Source organism: Triticum aestivum, chromosome 4B (genome assembly GCF_018294505.1).
Source record: "Triticum aestivum cultivar Chinese Spring chromosome 4B, IWGSC CS RefSeq v2.1, whole genome shotgun sequence".
NCBI lineage: Eukaryota > Viridiplantae > Streptophyta > Magnoliopsida > Poales > Poaceae > Triticum > Triticum aestivum.
This window is the reverse complement of record NC_057804.1, coordinates 92,016,056-92,033,585: the sequence shown is the minus strand read 5'-3', so window position 1 is coordinate 92,033,585 and position 17,530 is coordinate 92,016,056. Positions and strand designations below refer to the sequence as shown.

Sequence of the window (17,530 nt, the reverse complement as noted above, 5' to 3'; positions counted from 1 at the left end):
CTATAAGCGGTAGTACCGCCCCGATTGGGCGGTAGTACCGCCTATAAGCGGTAGTACCGCTCCGGTCGGGCGGTAGTACCGCTACTGCATTACTGCCGACGTACTCTGCTCTCCCCTGCCTCTTTTGAACCCGTGTTCTGCTCCTCCAGTGGTAGTACCGCTGGGGTGAGCGGTAGTACCGCTTATAAGCGGTACTACCGCCCCAAGGTTCTTGTTTTGTTGCTCCGTTTCCCTGCTTCTTCCGCCCGAGCGGTAGTACCGCTCGTGGAGGGTAGTACCGCTCGTGTGCGGGCTGAGCACATAACGGTTGGATTTTCCCCCTCCTATAAAAAGGGGGTCTTCTTCCCCAATGAACCTTATCCTTTGAGCTCGTGTTCTTCCCCCATTGTTGACCTTCTCCGAGCTTGCTATCTCTCAATCCCTCCATGGATTCTTGCTAGTTTTTGGGGGAAAAGAGAGAGGAGATCTAGATCCACATTTCCACCAATCACTTTCTCCTCTATGTGAGGGGAACCCCTTGGATCTAGATCTTGGAGTTCTTGGTGTTCTCCTTCTTGTTCTTCCTCTCATTTTCCTCCCTAGCATTAGTTGCTGCGGTGGGATTTGGGAGAGAAGGACTTGGGCACTCCGTGTGCCCTTACCATTGCATTTGGTGCATCGGTTTGAGTTTTCCACGGTGATACGTGGAAGTTTCAAGTTGAGAAGCTTATTACTCTTGGGTGCTTGGTGCCCTTGAGCTTGTTCCTCTTGGGTGCTTTGGCGCCCTAGACGGTTGGTGGTGCTTGGAGCTCAGTCATTGTGGTGTAAAGCTCCGGGCAAGCGTCGGGGTCTCCAATTAGGTTGTGGAGATCGCCCCGAGCAATTTGACGGGTTCCAGTGACCGCCCCCAAGGGTTGCCAAAGTGTACGGGTTCGGTGACCGCCCCCAAGGGTTGCCATTTGTACGGGTTCGGTGATCGCCCTCAAGGGTCCCTTAGTGGAATCACGGCATCTTGCATTGTGCGAGGGCGTGAGGAGATTACGGTGGCCCTAGTGGCCTCTTGGGGAGCATTGTGCCTCCACACCGCTCCAAACGGAGATTAGCATCCGCAAGAGTGTGAACTTCGGGATACATCGTCATCTCCGCGTGCCTCGGTTATCTCTTACCAGAGCCCCTTTACTTATGCACTTTACTTTGTGATAGCCATATTGTTCTTTGTCATATATCTTGCTATCACATAGTCGCTTATCTTGCTTAGCATAAGTTGTTGGTGCACATAGGTGAGCCTAATTGTTGTAGGTTTTGTGCTTGACAAATTAACCGCTAGGTTTATTCCGCATTTGTTCAAGCATAAACGATAATTATTTTAAAGCACCTATTCACCCCCCCCCTCTAGGCGACATCCACGATCTTTCAAAGGGATTGTCATACGATTCAATTATGTTAGCAGTGTTGAGAGATTGCACTAGTGAAGGTATGAACACTAGGCCTTATTTCTAAGCATTGATATATCGTTTTGTTCGCTCTGCTACTTGTTACCTTGCTGTTTTTAACTATTCATATTATAAAAAACATATTTCTACCATTCATATTACACTTGTATCATCATATTTTTGCCGAACTACTACACCTCTACAATTTACAATTGTATTGGGTGTTTTCGGGAACAAGAGGTTTCTTGTATTTGATTGCAGGATTGTTTGAGAGAGACCATATTCATCCTACACCTCCCATGGATTGATAAATCTTAGGTCTTCCACTTGAGAAAATTTGCTGTTGTCCTACAAAACTCTGCATTGGAAGTCCAACCGAGTTTACAAGAATAAAGTCCCATAGTCGACATCAGTCGGAGGTAGTGCCTATGGGCCCCATCTGTCCACCTCAAGCGGCCATGGGGTGGCCATGTGGTCCCCACAAGTAAGTACCCCCTCTGGCTCTATGACTTATTTCTTCCAAAAAAGTCTGTACTTTTTTCATATTCTTTTGGGCACCTTCTCTGAACAAAAAAAACCATGCGAATTTTGCTACAATAGCGCTAGTCTAGGTTATATTTATTCATATGCAAGTTAGAGAGCAAAAACATAACAAAAGTGTTTGAAAGTAGATACGTTTGAGACATATCATACATCACTAGTTCTTCTCGATTTACGCATCATATAGAGGATAGAAGATTCATGAGTTGAATTTCTCCCCTAGACTCATGCCTACATCTAAACAACATAAGAGCTTAGGGAATGAAGGAGTGCAAGACATCACATGCTGTTATCCAGATCCAAGATGCTAATTTCACTCCCGAGTTGGCCAAATATTGCTTCATCCAAAGGCTTAATGAGGATGTCGGCTAGTTGTTGCTTGGTTCTAACATGAGCTATATCAATATCTCCAAGTCCAACATGACCCTGCAAGTAATGATGACAAAGGTTGAAGTGCTTGGTGTGGCTATGTTGAACAGGGTTGTTGGCGATCTCGGTTGTAATTTTATGATAACATAGAAGAGGCCCATAATCTTTCAAGTTCTGCTTCATCTAGAACAATTGAGAACAACAACTTGTGGTGGAAACATACTTGGCTTTGGAGGTGGAGATGGAGACACAATTTTGCTTCTTCGAGGGCGACCTTACTGATGAGCGTCCAAGAAATTGACAGAAATCGGAGGTTCACTTACAATCACTTTGTCTCCAACTCAATCTGCATCCGAATACCCAAAAACATCGAACTTTACAACTTTGGGGTACCAAAGCCCTAAACTTGAGGTGTGAACAAGGTATCTATGGATGCTCTTAACCGTCAAATAATGGTTCTTGAGGGTGTACTTTGATATCTACCACACATGCATAAACTCAACATGATATCCGACCTAGATGCACAAGGTAAAGCAAATATCCAATGAATGAGCAGTATACTTTGGGATCGACTGACTTACCATGGAGGTCTTGGTCAAGATGCCATGTAGTAAGAATAGTGTATTGCATGGTTCATCATTTGACAATTCGTATTTCTTGAGAATGCCTTCGGTGTACTTTGCTTGAGAGAGAAAATATCTTCATCAAATTGATTAATTTGGAAACAGGGGAAGAACTTCAACGCTCCCATAGTTGACATGTCAAATTTCTTGGTCGTGGTCTTGGCGAAATCCTTGCACAAATTTATGTTAGGGGAACCAAATATAATGGCATCCACATAGATTTGACATATGATCAAATTACCCTTAGATCTTCCAATAAGAAGAGTGGCATCGATTTGCCCCATCACAAATCCTTCCTCGACTACAAACTCTTTAAGGTGATCATAAAAAGCACATGGGGCTGCTTGAGATCGTACAATGACTCATGGAGTTTATAGAAGTGGTCCTTGTGGTGAGGATCAATGAAACCAGTGGTTTCCTCATTAATGCGGCAATTTTAAAAATATTTTAGTTTTTTACTAACTTTATGGAATTCTATAAAATTGTTCATTTTTTAAAAAATATTCTTGATTTTAACTTTAAAAAGTCCACAATTTTAAAACATTTTTTAGATTTTTTTCATAAATCTAAAATATCTCCCAAAATTAAAATAACATTCATGATTCAAAATATATTAACATTTCCAATGTTTTTATTAGTTTAGAACGTATCATGGATTTTTTAAATAAGAATTAATTTTCAAAATATTTCAGCATTTAAAACATGTCAAAAAATAAAAATGTTCTCTGATCTTAAAAGTTTCCACAAACAATGAATTCTAAATAAAATCAAAATGATACCGTACGTTCCAAAATTTTAGAAAATCTTCAGATATTTGAAGAATGTTCGTGTATTACAAAAAATCATCTACTTAAATTTTTATGAAAAAACTAAAATTTTCACGTATTTAAAAACGTGCCTAATTTTTAAGTAATTTGGTGATTTTTAAAGATGCTCATGATTTTCAAAATATTTAATGTTATAAAAGGTTACTGTATTTTGAATAATGTTCTAGCGAATTTAAAAGTTGCCGGGTTTGTTCTCTTATTATTATTATTATTATTATTATTATTATTATTATTATTATTATTATTATTATTATTATTATTATTATTATTATTATTATTATTTTACTTTTACAGTTAATTTTCATATTATTTTAAATTTGTGAACATTCCTTAAATACAATAACTTTTTTTCATTGAGATTTTTTTAAGCCATGATTTTTTTAAATTGAAGAATATTTTAAAAATTTGCGTATATTTTTTTACAAATAATGAAAATTTAAAATTCGGGAACATTTTTGGAAATTTCGACCATTTTGAAAATTTTATGCTCATTTTTATTTTTCTGATCGTTTTTTAAATTTGTGGACATTTTTATAATACATGAACTATTTTTAGATTCTCGATTATTTCAGAAAAAAATAGTTTAATCTATCAGAAATCAGAGTTGTTTTTTCTGTTAGCCAGCAATAGTGATTTTTCTAGACTGAGCGCCCGTTAAAGGAAAAACACAACGTACGGGCGAGCGATTGGCCAGTCCCATAGCGTGTCACTGCTATAGCATGCTGCGCATTTTGTGACTCCCAAGTAGCGAGCTACATGCCCCGCCAGAGAAATTTTGGTCCCGTCGTCTCCGACTGCCATCTTGGCACCGAGAGGAGGAGGAGGAGGGGGGGGGGGGGGGTCTCAGTTCTTTCAAGAGTTTTATATTCTTTAGCAACATCTAACGGTCATCGTAGTTTTGTCAAGATAAAATTACTCTCAATTTTTTTGACGGTGTCATGAAGTTAGAGAGTTTTGTGCCTCACACGTCCAATTGTTTGGGTGTGATTAGTTGATGTTAGTGTGTTAAACTTTTTTGTTAGTTTGATTCTTTATGAAGGTGAAATCTTCATCGACGCCATGGAGGGGATAATCCCCGGCCAATTAGCTATACAGCATGCACAACGTGTATCTAGACCGGGGAGATTACCTCCTGATCCCTGATAAATATGTGTTCTATCCTTGCAATGATCTGTTGACAAACATATGTTTTTCTCTGAGTTATTGCTGCATTTTGTGAGCCGTGTCAGGATTAATGAACTATGTTGGTGACTGGACTCTGAAACACTGGAGACACGAACTGTGACACGATTGTGACATGGCAAAATTGTAGCTACCTTTTTCTTTATACTATAGTACTAGACTGCAGCTATTTTTTAGCACTTAGAAGCATGCATATGTGCAGTCGATTGCAAAAGCCAAAGTAGTATACACACATTCTCGCTCGACCAAATACGGATGCAGGCAACTCTCAAGTTACGAGACACCATTTTCCACAAAACCGTATTTACTATACGCCTAATGGTGACAGTGCTGGTACGTACACGTCACGAGAGAATTCAGATGCTTAATTCTCGTCGATCACGCCTCCTCGGAGTTGCAACTACGGGCGGCCGGTGGCGCTGACGGGCACGTAGTGGTCTGCGCCAGCTTCTTGAGCTTGGCGATGATGGCGACCAGCTTGTTGTCGAGCCGGCTGACGATGCACCGGGGCAGCCACCCCGCCGCCGGGTCAAGCTGCACCACGTAGGTCACGATGCAAGACTCGACGCCGTCGTCATCCAGGAGCTTCTCGACGACCCACCCCGACTGCAGGAGCAGGCCCCGGCCGACAGAGCTCCGGCCCTTGGAGTCCCGTGGCAGAAGGCCCGCCGCAATCTCCTTGGGCAGCGACGCCACGGCCACCACCAGCGTGCCGTCGTCCATGGTCTGGCGCCGCTCGTACACCACGAGATCTCGGCGGCGGAAGAGTCCACCCGGCCGCTTGGAGGTGTCGCCGAACTTGAGGTGGATGATGCTCAGGTCGTCGCCCAGCTCCTTGATGTATGTCGCGTCAACGAGGTCAGACTCCCACTGCTGCACGTAATAAGTAATAACAGCAACAGCGCATTGGATTGAGATCAACTTTTCAACGGAGGATGATAATGAAGGGTAAACACATTGATCAGCTTAAATAGAGACGTTGACATGTTTTTTTTTTGTATAGTGAACTACATATTCCAGCTAAGCATAGCTAGTTGGCACGGTTATAATAATGCAATGTTAGTGGACTACCTTTTCTTGTGAGGAATATTGAACAGTAGCTACATCCAAAATGGTAGAAGCTCAATCTACCAGATTAGGGAACAGGACCAATGGACCATCCGAACATGCATGGTGGGCACCTAGTGCCATGATCACCGAGTGGTGTACTTAAAGAGGTTAGGTATTGATCTTTTCCCCCCAACTTAACTCGGTGTACATAATTTTCGAGTCAAAGAATGGACACTGCACGTTCGTCTGTCCTACGCATTTTCTTTTTTGTCTCATCAAATTCACGGTTTTATCACATGTCTTCCTTCTGGAATAGAAACTAGGTTACTTCAAAAGCATTCTATTGGAACTTTCAAGGGTTTATTCATATGTATTTTGTTTAATCCCATTTTATTCGTTCAGATTAACTGTAGCCGGAAGATGCATGTGGCTCCACATGCGCGTGGTCATATGGGGCGGCCATGCATGTCTGCATGCCGACTGCCACCGAGCAATCCCAATAGTTAATTAGCACATATGCATGCATCTACTCCCTCCTTTTCGGTTTATAGGGTTTATCTCAAAATTTTAGTTTTTCCATTTTATAAGGCTTAATTTGGTTATATTCCATCACATGTTCAGATTTCAAGGTGCATTAAATCATTGCATGCAAGTATTGAGAGAAAATTGACCAATGCATGTACTTTATGCATGCATGCATTGCAATTAATGCATTGATAAACATAATTTTTTGAGAAAAACAAGAGCATTAATTAGGTGCTTTTGCAAACTATGAAAAATATTCCACCACTCACCATCTACCTTGGTTGGTGAGATTTTTGAATTGAGCCTTATAAACCGGAAAGGAGAGAGTAGTTAATCATCCTCGTATTGCGTGCGCTCTGCTCTCTTCTCGCTCTGGGATCTCGAGGTGCCAACTGCCAAATGATTTGGCTCGTACTTTGTGGGCTCGCAAACTCACGCGTGCCCGCTTGCAGCTGCTCCATGTCAGATAAAATAAGTGCAGTACCCACCCACAGAATCAATTACTATCCCCCTTCACGGTTGGCCTGTGCAACGCTAGCTAGGCTGTGAATGCAATTCGGTCACGGGTGTATGCACCCTCCAGGCACGGTAGGCATGCACATGTGTTGGGTTGGCAAATCACGCGACGCGTTACCGTCACCTCCGTGGCCAATTAAAGCGGTCATAAGTTGCCCAGCTAGTCAAGCCAGCTGCTGGCAAAGTGTCAAGACTAACCTCCCAGTGGTACCTACACTAATCCATCATTATTGGCAAAAATCATACTCCAATAAGTACACTTCTATAGTTCGTGAGCCCAAATCACCCATCAGACACCTCTACAGCAAATTCTCTCAAAACAGTTATACTGGAGTAGTAGTACAGAAGAAGATAAAGAAAAGGAAATGAATATTTCGTATGCGTTACCTTTGCGGCGTCGACGGCGTTGGCGACGGCCATGAACTGCTCTGGCGAGACGGCGTAGAGCAGCCACCGGCTCCGGAACATCTGCCCCGTCCCCGACCGCCGCTTCGCTATCTCCACGCCGTTGCAGTACGCCAGTGTCTGCCACCCGTCGTCCTCCTCGCCGCCTCCTCCACTTCCTTCCCCGCCCCGTCCGGCGCCGCCGGAGTCCGACGCCGCGAGCAGCTCCTGGATGCAGCTCTCGCTAGCGTAGCTCACGTACCTCCTCAAAGAATCCTCACTTATGGACCTACAAACAAATGACAAGCCGATGGCAAACATACACAAACACGATCAGGCTTGCCCTTTCTTGTGAAGATCACACACACGCCCATCTATACAGGCTGACAAATTAAGAAGCAAAATGGGGTATATGTCAACTGGCTAGCAATCACGCACCATGACCTCGAGCAGACCGAAGGGGAGGAGGATGTGGGAGAGCTGCCATTGCTCATGCTTCTTCTCACCAAGTTTGTGCTTGTGCCTAGGATGATGATGTTTTGACGAGGCAGAGAAATGGATGGATATCTATTGGCTTTCTGGTCGATGAAATGGCCGAGCTATGTAGCGAAGCTGTATTAGTAGCTTAGATGGAGCAGGTTTAGCTTTTATATATGGAGAGATTGGAGTTGGAGAGGCGAGGTTTTATGACGGAGAGGAAGAGTGAGTAGGAAATGGAGGTGGAGCCACATGCAGTGATCGTGGCACATGGAGATGTCAGTGACAGAGAGGGCGGTGGCCGGCCGGTGGTGGCTTTGCCCTCCGCCATACACCACAGGGTAAAATAAAGACAAAAGGGCACTAGAAAACTGCAAATATTTCTGTACTTTGCTGCTCCATGATGATATTTCTTTTGCTACCTAGGAACTTGGAACTTTACAGCATTTAACTTGATGAAGAGTTGTTACATGTACATCACTAATTTGCCTAGTGCAATACATGGAGTACATACAATGTCAAAAAGAAGACCTAATTTGCACCAGAGTTGTTTGTAAGGTGATTTAGTGGTTGCATGCTGTGTATTTAATTAACCCTAGTGCACTGCAAATGCCGAAGGTGGTAGTAAGGATATATACTTTTCCTTTGGAGATCACACAATAAAGAGATGAAGAAGCAAAGGTAGATGCTGGGGGAAGGTTTCTGCACATGGCATGTTGGCAGGACTGCTCTACAAAGGAAAGAATTGTGAGCTTTAAGAGACTGATTAAATTACGGTTAAGTGAGATTAAAGTTGTGAATTAATGGAGAGGTTAGAGCAACTCCAATGGGACGACCCACTTCGTCCGCGGCCGTCCGTTTGGGTCGGCGCGGACAAAAGAGAAGGCCCATCGCGCCGACCCAAACTCAAACCGAGTCCGCTTCGCGTTCGCGTCGATGCATTTGCGGCCCAAATGCGTCGGTGTGGACGCAGAACGGACGCCACGCGCGCCTTCTTGGTGTTCGCCGCGTCCCCACCTGGCGGTCGTCCAACTGCCCGTGGCCTATCTGGTCAGCTTAATTTATGACCTTGGGCCCACGCGTCAGGACGGCGGTCGGCCTTTTTTAAGCCGATTGTGCGGTGCGGCCGTCCTCATCCGCTTCCAGCCAGCCCCCATCCCCATCTAGCCACACTCTGCTTCCCTGTCGCTGGCAAACCTAGCCACCCCAGCGAAGCCAGATGGGGATCTTCTCCGGCGCCGACAGCAGCAAGGCCAAGGGCAAGTCCCTCATCATTCCTTTTCCCGTGGAGTTCCTCCGCCTCTGTCGGCGCCAGCCCGCCGACCGAGGCAGCGCGTCAACGTGCCAGTGCATCAGGCGGAGTGGCACTGGAAGCACCTCGTGCCTCTCCCGTACCCCGACACCACCCTGTCACACGACTGACACCTGGATCCGGAGAGGATCCTAGTGCTGGCGGCGCCGCGGTCGGCTAGGGCGCATGCGGAGGATCGTAGTTGCGGTGGATGATAAATAATCCGTTGGATACGTAATACTGTTGTCACACAGTGTCCTGCCGCCGGTGGCCCTGCCGTCCCCAGTCAAATCCGAGCCGGAGCGCTGCTCCTGGACGGGAGTAGTGCGCAAGTGGGTCAGCGCGCCACCGGTCTGGGAGGGGGCGACACTGGCGCAGGAGGCAGCGTACCTCGAATAGTGGCGCCAGCGACGGCTGGCCGAGGAGCGCCGCCACGGTAAGTACCTCGAGATGCTCGAGCGCGACACCGAGGACGAGCAAGGCGAGGCCGAGGAGGAGGCGTGCCATGCCACGGCTGCACAGGCGGCCGCACAACCCCCCGCGGCGGCACAGCCCGCGCCCGACATGAACGCCCTCTGAAACACGGCGTTTCCCTGGGCCAGCCCTGCGCCGATGCTCATCGACCTCACAGACACCGATGACGACGACGACGCCTAGGTAGCGCGCCTCCTCGTAGTTTAGTTTGTTTTTAATTTTCTTTAATGCAAATATGGACGCGTGGACTCTCGCCGGTCTTCGTGACCGGCTTTAATGTTTAATGCAAATATGCATGTATTCTTCTTTTTTTTCTCGCGTCGTCAAAATGGATCGGGCCAGCGTTACGCGCATGCGCTGACCCAAAACGCAGAAGCGGACATTCATGTCCGCCTGGCCGACTCAAACGGACAAAAAACGAAAAAAATCGCCGTCCGTTTGGGTCGGCCCGGTTGAGTTGCTATTAGGCTGCTCATAGTGGGAGTAACATAGGTAGTAACATAGATGCCACATAAGCAAAAATACTACCTCTCTCTCAGTTTACAGGGCGTGCGCGTACCCCTAGGTCGTCTATTTGACCAACCTAATACAAGTCATATATTACAAAAAATATATCAATATAAACTTCAGATGTTCTATTTTCAAAAGATATAATTTTTGTGTTATATAGTTTATATTATGATGGTCAAATTGGCAACCTAGGTATACGCGCAGGACTTGTAAACTGAGACGGAGGGAGTATTGATGTGGCAAGTAGTTAATGAGGAGAGAGGCAAATAGAGTAACCTAATATGTTACTCCCTCCTTCCATCTATATAGGGCGTAATGAGATTTTTAAGACCGCCTTTGACTATTGACAAGATTAATAGTACATGACATGCACAATGTAAAAATTATATCATTGAAAGAACCTTTCATAGACGAATTTAACGGTGTTCTTTGTGTAAGTTGCATGTCATATATTATTGCTCTAATATTTGGTCGAAGTTAGCATCGAAAAACGCATTAGGCCCTATATAGATGGAAGGAGGGAGTACCATCACATAGCGCTTTCCAATGCAAAATGAGTCTACAAGACAATAAATAAATATGTATATGTTATTACGCATATGACACTTCCCACTATAAGGGTAGTAACATAGAGTAGTAATGTATGCATGTTACTACTTTAAGTTACTCCCCACTATGACCAGCCTTAGAGGATTGCTTTTCGGGCGCTTGTACTTCTTTTCTGTGGGGTTTGGGGGCTATGATATGCTCTCATTGCCTATACATGTGCCAACCAAGCTCCATGGATGGAAGTGAATATATGCCACGTCAGAACAAAGAGGACCATCATGACCCTCTCTCAACTAGAATTGGTTGTGATATTAAAAGTACTTAGGAAGTATAGTAGGTGCTACATTTAGTAGCTCTCGACGTGGAAGAGGTGATGCGATATGCTTTGTACGCTGACAAGCCGCGGGACACGTAAATTTACACACCTGCTCCCTCCTCGCCACACAAATCGACACCTAGCTCGACCGCCATGTGTGGATGCCACCTGGTTGTGGATCCCGGACAGATCAGACGGCATTATCATTCTACCTAGAGGCGCGCATGTAGGCGAGGCCATTGGCTACGCGATAATCATCACGGCATCGATGGCGCGTAGCCTTAATTAGCAGCACGACGCTGTTGTTGGCGAAAAGTTGAAATTAAGCCCCGAAATCTGAATTTTAGCCGCTTTTCCATACGATGGTCGATCGTGAAGTAAATTCAAGCTCGGTCAGCCGTGTTGTCCTTTGGGGGCTGGCACGTACGTACTGGTACGTGATTGCGTGCCTTTGAATTGGTGGCTAGGTAGGTCTGGCCATGACTTTGGGACTTGATCGCTGTGGCGATTAACCTGTTCCTTTGGACTTGGGCTGTCTGCTGTGAATGCCGCACACGATGGTAACGTGCATGCACCGCCGTGCGTGCGATCGTCCTAAACAAAAGCTAATTAACGTGCCTAATGCTTCATTGCTCATCAAGCACGCGCAGTACAGCCGCCTCTACACTTGGATGACAAGCTAGTTTTTATCTGTACGTGCATGAGCTGCTGAGCATGTATAGTCCACGCGCTTTACCTGCCACCCACATACGATGGGTGCCAACATCCTAGATCACACTACCAAGAAAATCAGTTGGACCAGATTGGCCCATGCATCCACCCACTGAGATCGAAACGCGCTGCATCCTGCATCATGCATGCATGCGGCCCAGCCGTAGTGGAAAGAGCTCCACGATCATTCGGAGCTGCACTGCATTTGACTAACTAAAGTCGCTAAATTTATCGGCTGGGCGGTGGCAAGCTGTTGAGACGTCACTTTGTTTTGCCGATAGATAGCCAGGTTGACATTTGGTGAAAACGGTTAACGTGGGCTCGTGCATAACGATACAGACCGATGGTCAACTCCTCCTGCCATGCATGTGCTGCATGATATGCTGGTGCTCAATCGTGCATGGACAGCACTGGTTGACTGTTGGCCATGCATGCATACCTGCTGGTCACTGATCAGAATGAGATTAATATATGTGGCCATGCATTGGTCAACTGTTTGCAACCCGAAAAAGGAAGAAGAATAAAATATTCACATCAATAGAAAAGTTCCAAGCTCTCATTTTCAACAATCAAACGAACAAAGTGCCAATAGAGCTGGAAATTGCTTTTGGAGCACTGGCTCGATGGACAAAGCCGTAGTTAGGGACTTACTTCCTCCGTCCGGGTTTATTGGGCCCTTAGACCAAATTGCAGGTACCAAGGCAGAACTAATAATTCCCTCGAATTAGCACCATTATATTTCGGCTTCTGCACCAAATTAACTGCCAAAAGAATCAAATCTCGCTGCATGCGCGCACCTACCTGCATGCAGCCCCATGCTCACTTTAATGTAGCGGCTGTACCCAATACGAGGGACGCATGCGCCAGCTGATAAAGGAAAATCAAGCTATTTGTTGCCTTATTAAGTGCGAATGAAGGAAACGAGGCGTGGAGAAAATACTCCGGTTGCATGAGGGCCTTGTAAATAGGGACAGCGTCCGGTTGCCCACGGGCCTAATAAACCCGGACGGAGGGAGTACTAGGGTGGATACAAAAAATGTTGGACCTACGAAAGAACTCTTATTTTCGAAAGGGGGCCTTTTATTACTTAAAAGATTTAAGCATTACACTCGGTCTCTGCATAACTAAGATTTACACAGCCAAACAAAGTCCTCTCGCACAAACGAAAAATAAAAAGACGAAATACAAAGAAACATGTGGACCAATCCTAAGTAATTTCTTACGTAATTTCTTTTTCCACGAATTAAACAACCTCTCTGAATTTCAGGGTGGGCCTACGCCCCAACTAATGATCAATAAAAAACTGCCAAATCACCCCGTAACCTCCTTACTACGTAATCCTCGGTGGGTGTTGCAAAGCTCGGGAGGATACAGAGGTCCATAAACTACCTGGAATTATCCCATAACCTTGGGAGCTCAACGGTGACTTCGAAAGCTTGGTAGCTATGTGTTCGCTATGGCATGTCACGTGTCCAGTGTGTGTCTCGTCTCAGGCCAATTGGTTTGACGGCCGCTCTCGGGTGGCCCAAGCATGAATTGTTTGAGTTATGGAAAGGCTGCGGCAACGGCCAGATCCGTGGAATGAGTATGGTGGCTCCTTGATGGCCGTGGCGGTGATCTTAGGCGGGAAGATTTGTCACCCACCCTCTAGTGGCACTGCCTCCTCTCGTCACCATTGCCGAGCGGTGGGACACTCCTCCTCGGAATATGATCGGGTTGGTGGCTCCTAGAGGCTTGCACTTCATTGGCATATGGCCGCAAGGAGTGCCGGGAGAGGTGCGCAGCCTCGTCCGAAAGACACCACGGTGGTTCTCCGCCGAATACTGGTTTGCGCAGCTTTTGGATCACCGTTTTGTATCCTATGCAAAATTCTTGTTCTCACCCTCATTAGTCGGACACAATAACAATGAATTGTGTTCTTACCTTGTTGAAGCGTCGTCTTCATGCCGATGTCCTGCCCTTGATTGATTGGTCTTTGCATCTAGGATGAAAATACTTGTCGAAGCCATCTATGGTTGGACGCGGCAGCAGTGGGCGAGGGTGTTATCCTTTTTTTCTCGAATACGCAAAGCTTGCGTATCATTGCATTGATAGAAAAAGTAGAATGAGTACAGTGAAGGGTACAACACATGACACGAACGCAGACAGACGTGAACATGGTGCCCGGAGCAGACAAGGGATGCTCAACCTGAGAAGGGAAACAACACAGCTAAACTCAATCAAGCCCAAACCGACACTGTCAAACCAACAATAAGTCTCAACATCATGAAAGCCTACACCGGGGACACCATGAGCGAGTAAGATAGCGCCTTCAAGAAGGAAGACGACATCGAGACGTCTTCGCCACCGGACCTAGGGTTTCCCCTGAGCTCGAAGAGGGGCACAACTGAAGGCCATGACAACGCCTCCAAGGAGGAATACGACACCCGCGGGCGCCACCGCTGCCAGCACCGGCAAGCCGAGCAAGGATTTCTCCCTGGCCTGAGGCTGGGCAATCCCATAGCCGCCGGGGATGGAATTGAAGATGAGGAAGCCAACGCTGGCCGGAAACAAGCCGAAGGGGGGTTGGTGGGGCTGCACCTGCCGCCGAAGGGTGGCACCGCCTCCGGACCTATGAGTATGAGCACCGGATCTGGCAAAAGGGGAGGCTTTGAGGCGTACACGGTAGGGTCAGCGGCGAAGCAAAGACCACTGCGAGGGGGGCGACGGCGACCGGCAACGCCGGCAAGCTGGGACTGGAGGGATGCAGATCCAAACTGCCGTGGCCGTAGCTGTCGGGTCATCGGCGAGCCAAGAGATCTGGAAGGGACACAGCTACTGGCCACCGAGGCCGAAGCCATCCGGTAGAAAACGCCGGCAAGCCTTGGACACCAGAGAACGCGGGTATGAGGCCGCCGGGGCCGGAGCAGCGTAAGCAAAGACCCGCTGCGATGTGCCTCGCGCCTGCCACTACCACTGAAGCCTCGCCACCGCCACGCAAAAGCCATCACCTTGACTCGAGGGGGGGAAGGGCCGCCGGAGGAGAGGGGAACTGCACCAGGCAGACCATGAGCACCCGCAACCCGGCGCACGCCCCGCACCCGAACGCGGCCAACAACAGCATCAACGGAGGCTGGGCCGCGCCGCCGGGGGGTGGGGAGGGCAGCACCGTCGGATCGGCAGGATTGAAGCAGCAGCTGGGGGAGGCGTGACGCCCGTGACGGCCAGGGGAGGAGCTCGGGGACGGAGGGAGGTGCAGCAGGTCCAGAACCGCGCAGGGGTGAGGGAGCGCGGCTAGATCCGCCCCGCCACCACCTTCCTGGGGCCCGGCACGGCTTCGCCGGCCGGCCCTCCGGCAGCGGCGACGCGATGGAGGACGGCGGAGGTGCCTCCTTGCGGCGGCGGCTAGGGTTCCCCCCGTGTCGCCAGAGGAGAGCGACGCGGGGGGCGGGGGGTGAGGGTGTTATCCTTTCTTGAAGGCAACTTCATGATCATTTTGTCAATAGGTGAGGACAGAAAAATAGATTCGTTTTCCTTACAAAGTTGCCTGGTATTTGCATTTAGCAACAAAAATATAAATTTTGTCAACAGGTGAGGACAGCAAGGTATACTTTTTTCTCATTTTTTTAACTAGTTATGTTCTATGCATCAATAGATGTAGAGGCTCGGGCATAATCTCTTTTTGGAGAAGCCTAGACAAAAGAAATGATTATACCGAAAAAGGCTTTCATCCCGCTTTATAGATAAAGCAAACCGTCAAAGAGCACACATACAGAATCAAGTCCACACACACGCACACATCCAGTCTCACGATCAAATACAAAGGTTCTGCTGAGGGCACAGCTCAACAAGCCCAAACAAAAAATAAAAAAAGGCAGAACACGCCGGACGAAGAAGACGCCTAGTCAGGCTCCGACGGAGGCGGCGGCGACAGGCGAACGACCATCGATCGGAGGTCGGCGATGAAGGCTGAGATGGCGTCGCGGTCCAAGGGGCGGCTAAGAGGCCGCCAAAGCTGCAAGAAATCCGAGAGTTTGAAGAGAGCGTCAGTAGACCGACGGAGAGGAGTGTGCTGAATCACAAGCTTATTGCGGACAGTCCAGAGGGTCCAGGCGAGGACCCCAATCTCAAGCCACCTAATGTGGCGAGAAGTCGCGAGGGACAACTGGAGTTCGGCAAATAAGTCTGGGAAGTTGGTGTGGCACCAATCTCCACCGACCATTTCGCGAAAACAGCTCCAGAGGAACTGGGCGGAGACGCAGGAGAAGAAAATGTGGTTCGAGTCTTTGGGAACCCCATAGAGCGGGCATAAGCCAGTACCCGGGCCATTGCGCTTGCGCACCTCCACCCCGGACGGGATCCGACCGCAAATCCATTGCCACATGAAGATGCGGATCTTCAGAGGCATGCGGGTGGACCAAACCATCGAAAGAGGGAGGGGGCGGCGGATGGTGCGATGGCCGGGTATAGGGACTTGGTGAAGAATTGGCCCGAAGGCTCAAGGCGCCATCGCACTAGGTCAGGGCCACCATCCACCAACGGTCCGTGGAGAGCAACACAGTCAAGTAACTCACGCTAGGCGGCGGATTCCATGGGGCCAAAGGCCCGCCGGAAAGCAAGGTGCCCTAAGTCAAGAAGGGCCCTATCAACAGAGATTACGGGGGCGACGGAGATGGAGAAGAGGCCAGGGAAGCGAGTCGCGAAGGGGGTGTCTTCGGCCCAACGATCAAACCAGAACAGCGTCGAAGTTCCAGATCCCACCGAGATGAAGGTCCCGATACGGAGAACCGAAAGAAGCTGGACGATCGACTGCCAGAACTGAGAGCCTCCAGACTTTTGGCAAAAGGCGAGTGGCTGTCCGCGTAGGTATTTGTTCCGGATGATGTCAAGCCAAAGACCACCGTGTCCTTGCAATATTCGCCAAAGCCAGCGGGAGAGGAGGGCAATGTTCATCCGTTTAGAGCACATGATGCCAAGGCCACCTTGCTCCCGGAGCTTGCAAATGTCAGACCAACTGACCATATGATACTTCTTCTTATCATTGTCGCCCGCCCAGTAAAAGCGGGACTGGATCTTGACAATCTCCTTGTGAAGGGTCTCGTGGAGGCTGTAGAAGCTCATAAGAAACAAGAGGAGGCTGGAGAGGGAAGAGTTGATGAGGATAGTCCGGGCCGCTTTGGGCAGCCACCTCCCCTGCCAGGGCTCGACGAGCGTTTGAAGCTTGGCCACGGAGGGGCGCAAGTCCGCGACGGTAAGCCTGGAGTCACTAATGGGCGTCCCCAAGTAGGTTGTGGGGAATGAGCCCATGCGGCAATTAAGCCTGTTGGCGATGGCCAAAGACTCAGCAGGGGGTATCCCATCACCATCACATCACTCTTGTCGAAGTTGATCTTGAGGCCCGACATCTGTTGGAAGCAGAGGAGGAGGAACTTGAGGTTGGAGATATCATTCTCCGAGCCTTCAACCATAATGGTAGTGCCGTCAGCATACTGGAGAATGGATATCCCGACGTCACAGGCGAGGTGGGGAGTGATCCCACGAATATGGCCAGCGGCTTTCGCCTTATCAAGGATGGATGCCAGCGCGTCCACGACCATATTGAACAAAACAAATAATTATATCTTGAGGATTTCGCTTGGTGTGAACAATGTATCAGCTCAGACTGCGAAGAGAAGATCTGGCACATGACACCATTCATCAATCATATCAAACTAATTGGTTTATTCAAAGAAGCTGATAACCCTCTTTTCTCTCCACAAATCCAGTGCTGCTGGACTGCTGGTCCATCGGCATGC

The 17,530-nt window shown here is 48.0% G+C and overlaps 1 protein-coding gene across 2 annotated transcripts; it reads right to left on the bottom strand.

Annotated features, from left to right (window-relative positions):
• Positions 1-5,064: 5,064 nt before the first annotated feature.
• On the bottom strand, positions 5,065-8,181 carry LOC123091216 (uncharacterized). 2 transcript variants are annotated; one of them, XM_044512647.1, is made up of 3 exons: positions 7,867-8,181; positions 7,432-7,717; positions 5,065-5,823 (listed from the first exon to the last, which is right to left on the bottom strand). In XM_044512647.1, exons 1-3 carry the CDS (start codon positions 7,920-7,922, stop codon positions 5,332-5,334), a joined length of 834 nt encoding a protein of 277 aa, XP_044368582.1. In that variant the 5' UTR covers positions 7,923-8,181; the 3' UTR covers positions 5,065-5,331. The 2 variants fall into 2 exon arrangements, with proteins under 2 accessions (XP_044368582.1, XP_044368581.1); XM_044512646.1 differs by having other exon boundaries at positions 5,065-5,826; positions 7,867-8,152.
• Positions 8,182-17,530: the final 9,349 nt, after the last annotated feature.

What these genes read in the sequence shown, in the direction of transcription:
- LOC123091216 (XM_044512646.1), bottom strand. Translation starts at nt 7,922, where the DNA reads ATGAGCAATGGCAGCTCTCCCACATCCTCCTCCCCTTCGGTCTGCTCG. An exon ending in TCGGTCTGCTCGAGGTCATG is followed by an intron (nt 7,718 to 7,866) that starts GTGCGTGATTGC and finishes ATTTGTTTGTAG; the next exon opens with GTCCATAAGTGAGGATTCTT. An exon ending in ACGCCGTCGACGCCGCAAAG is followed by an intron (nt 5,827 to 7,431) that starts GTAACGCATACG and finishes TATTACGTGCAG; the next exon opens with CAGTGGGAGTCTGACCTCGT.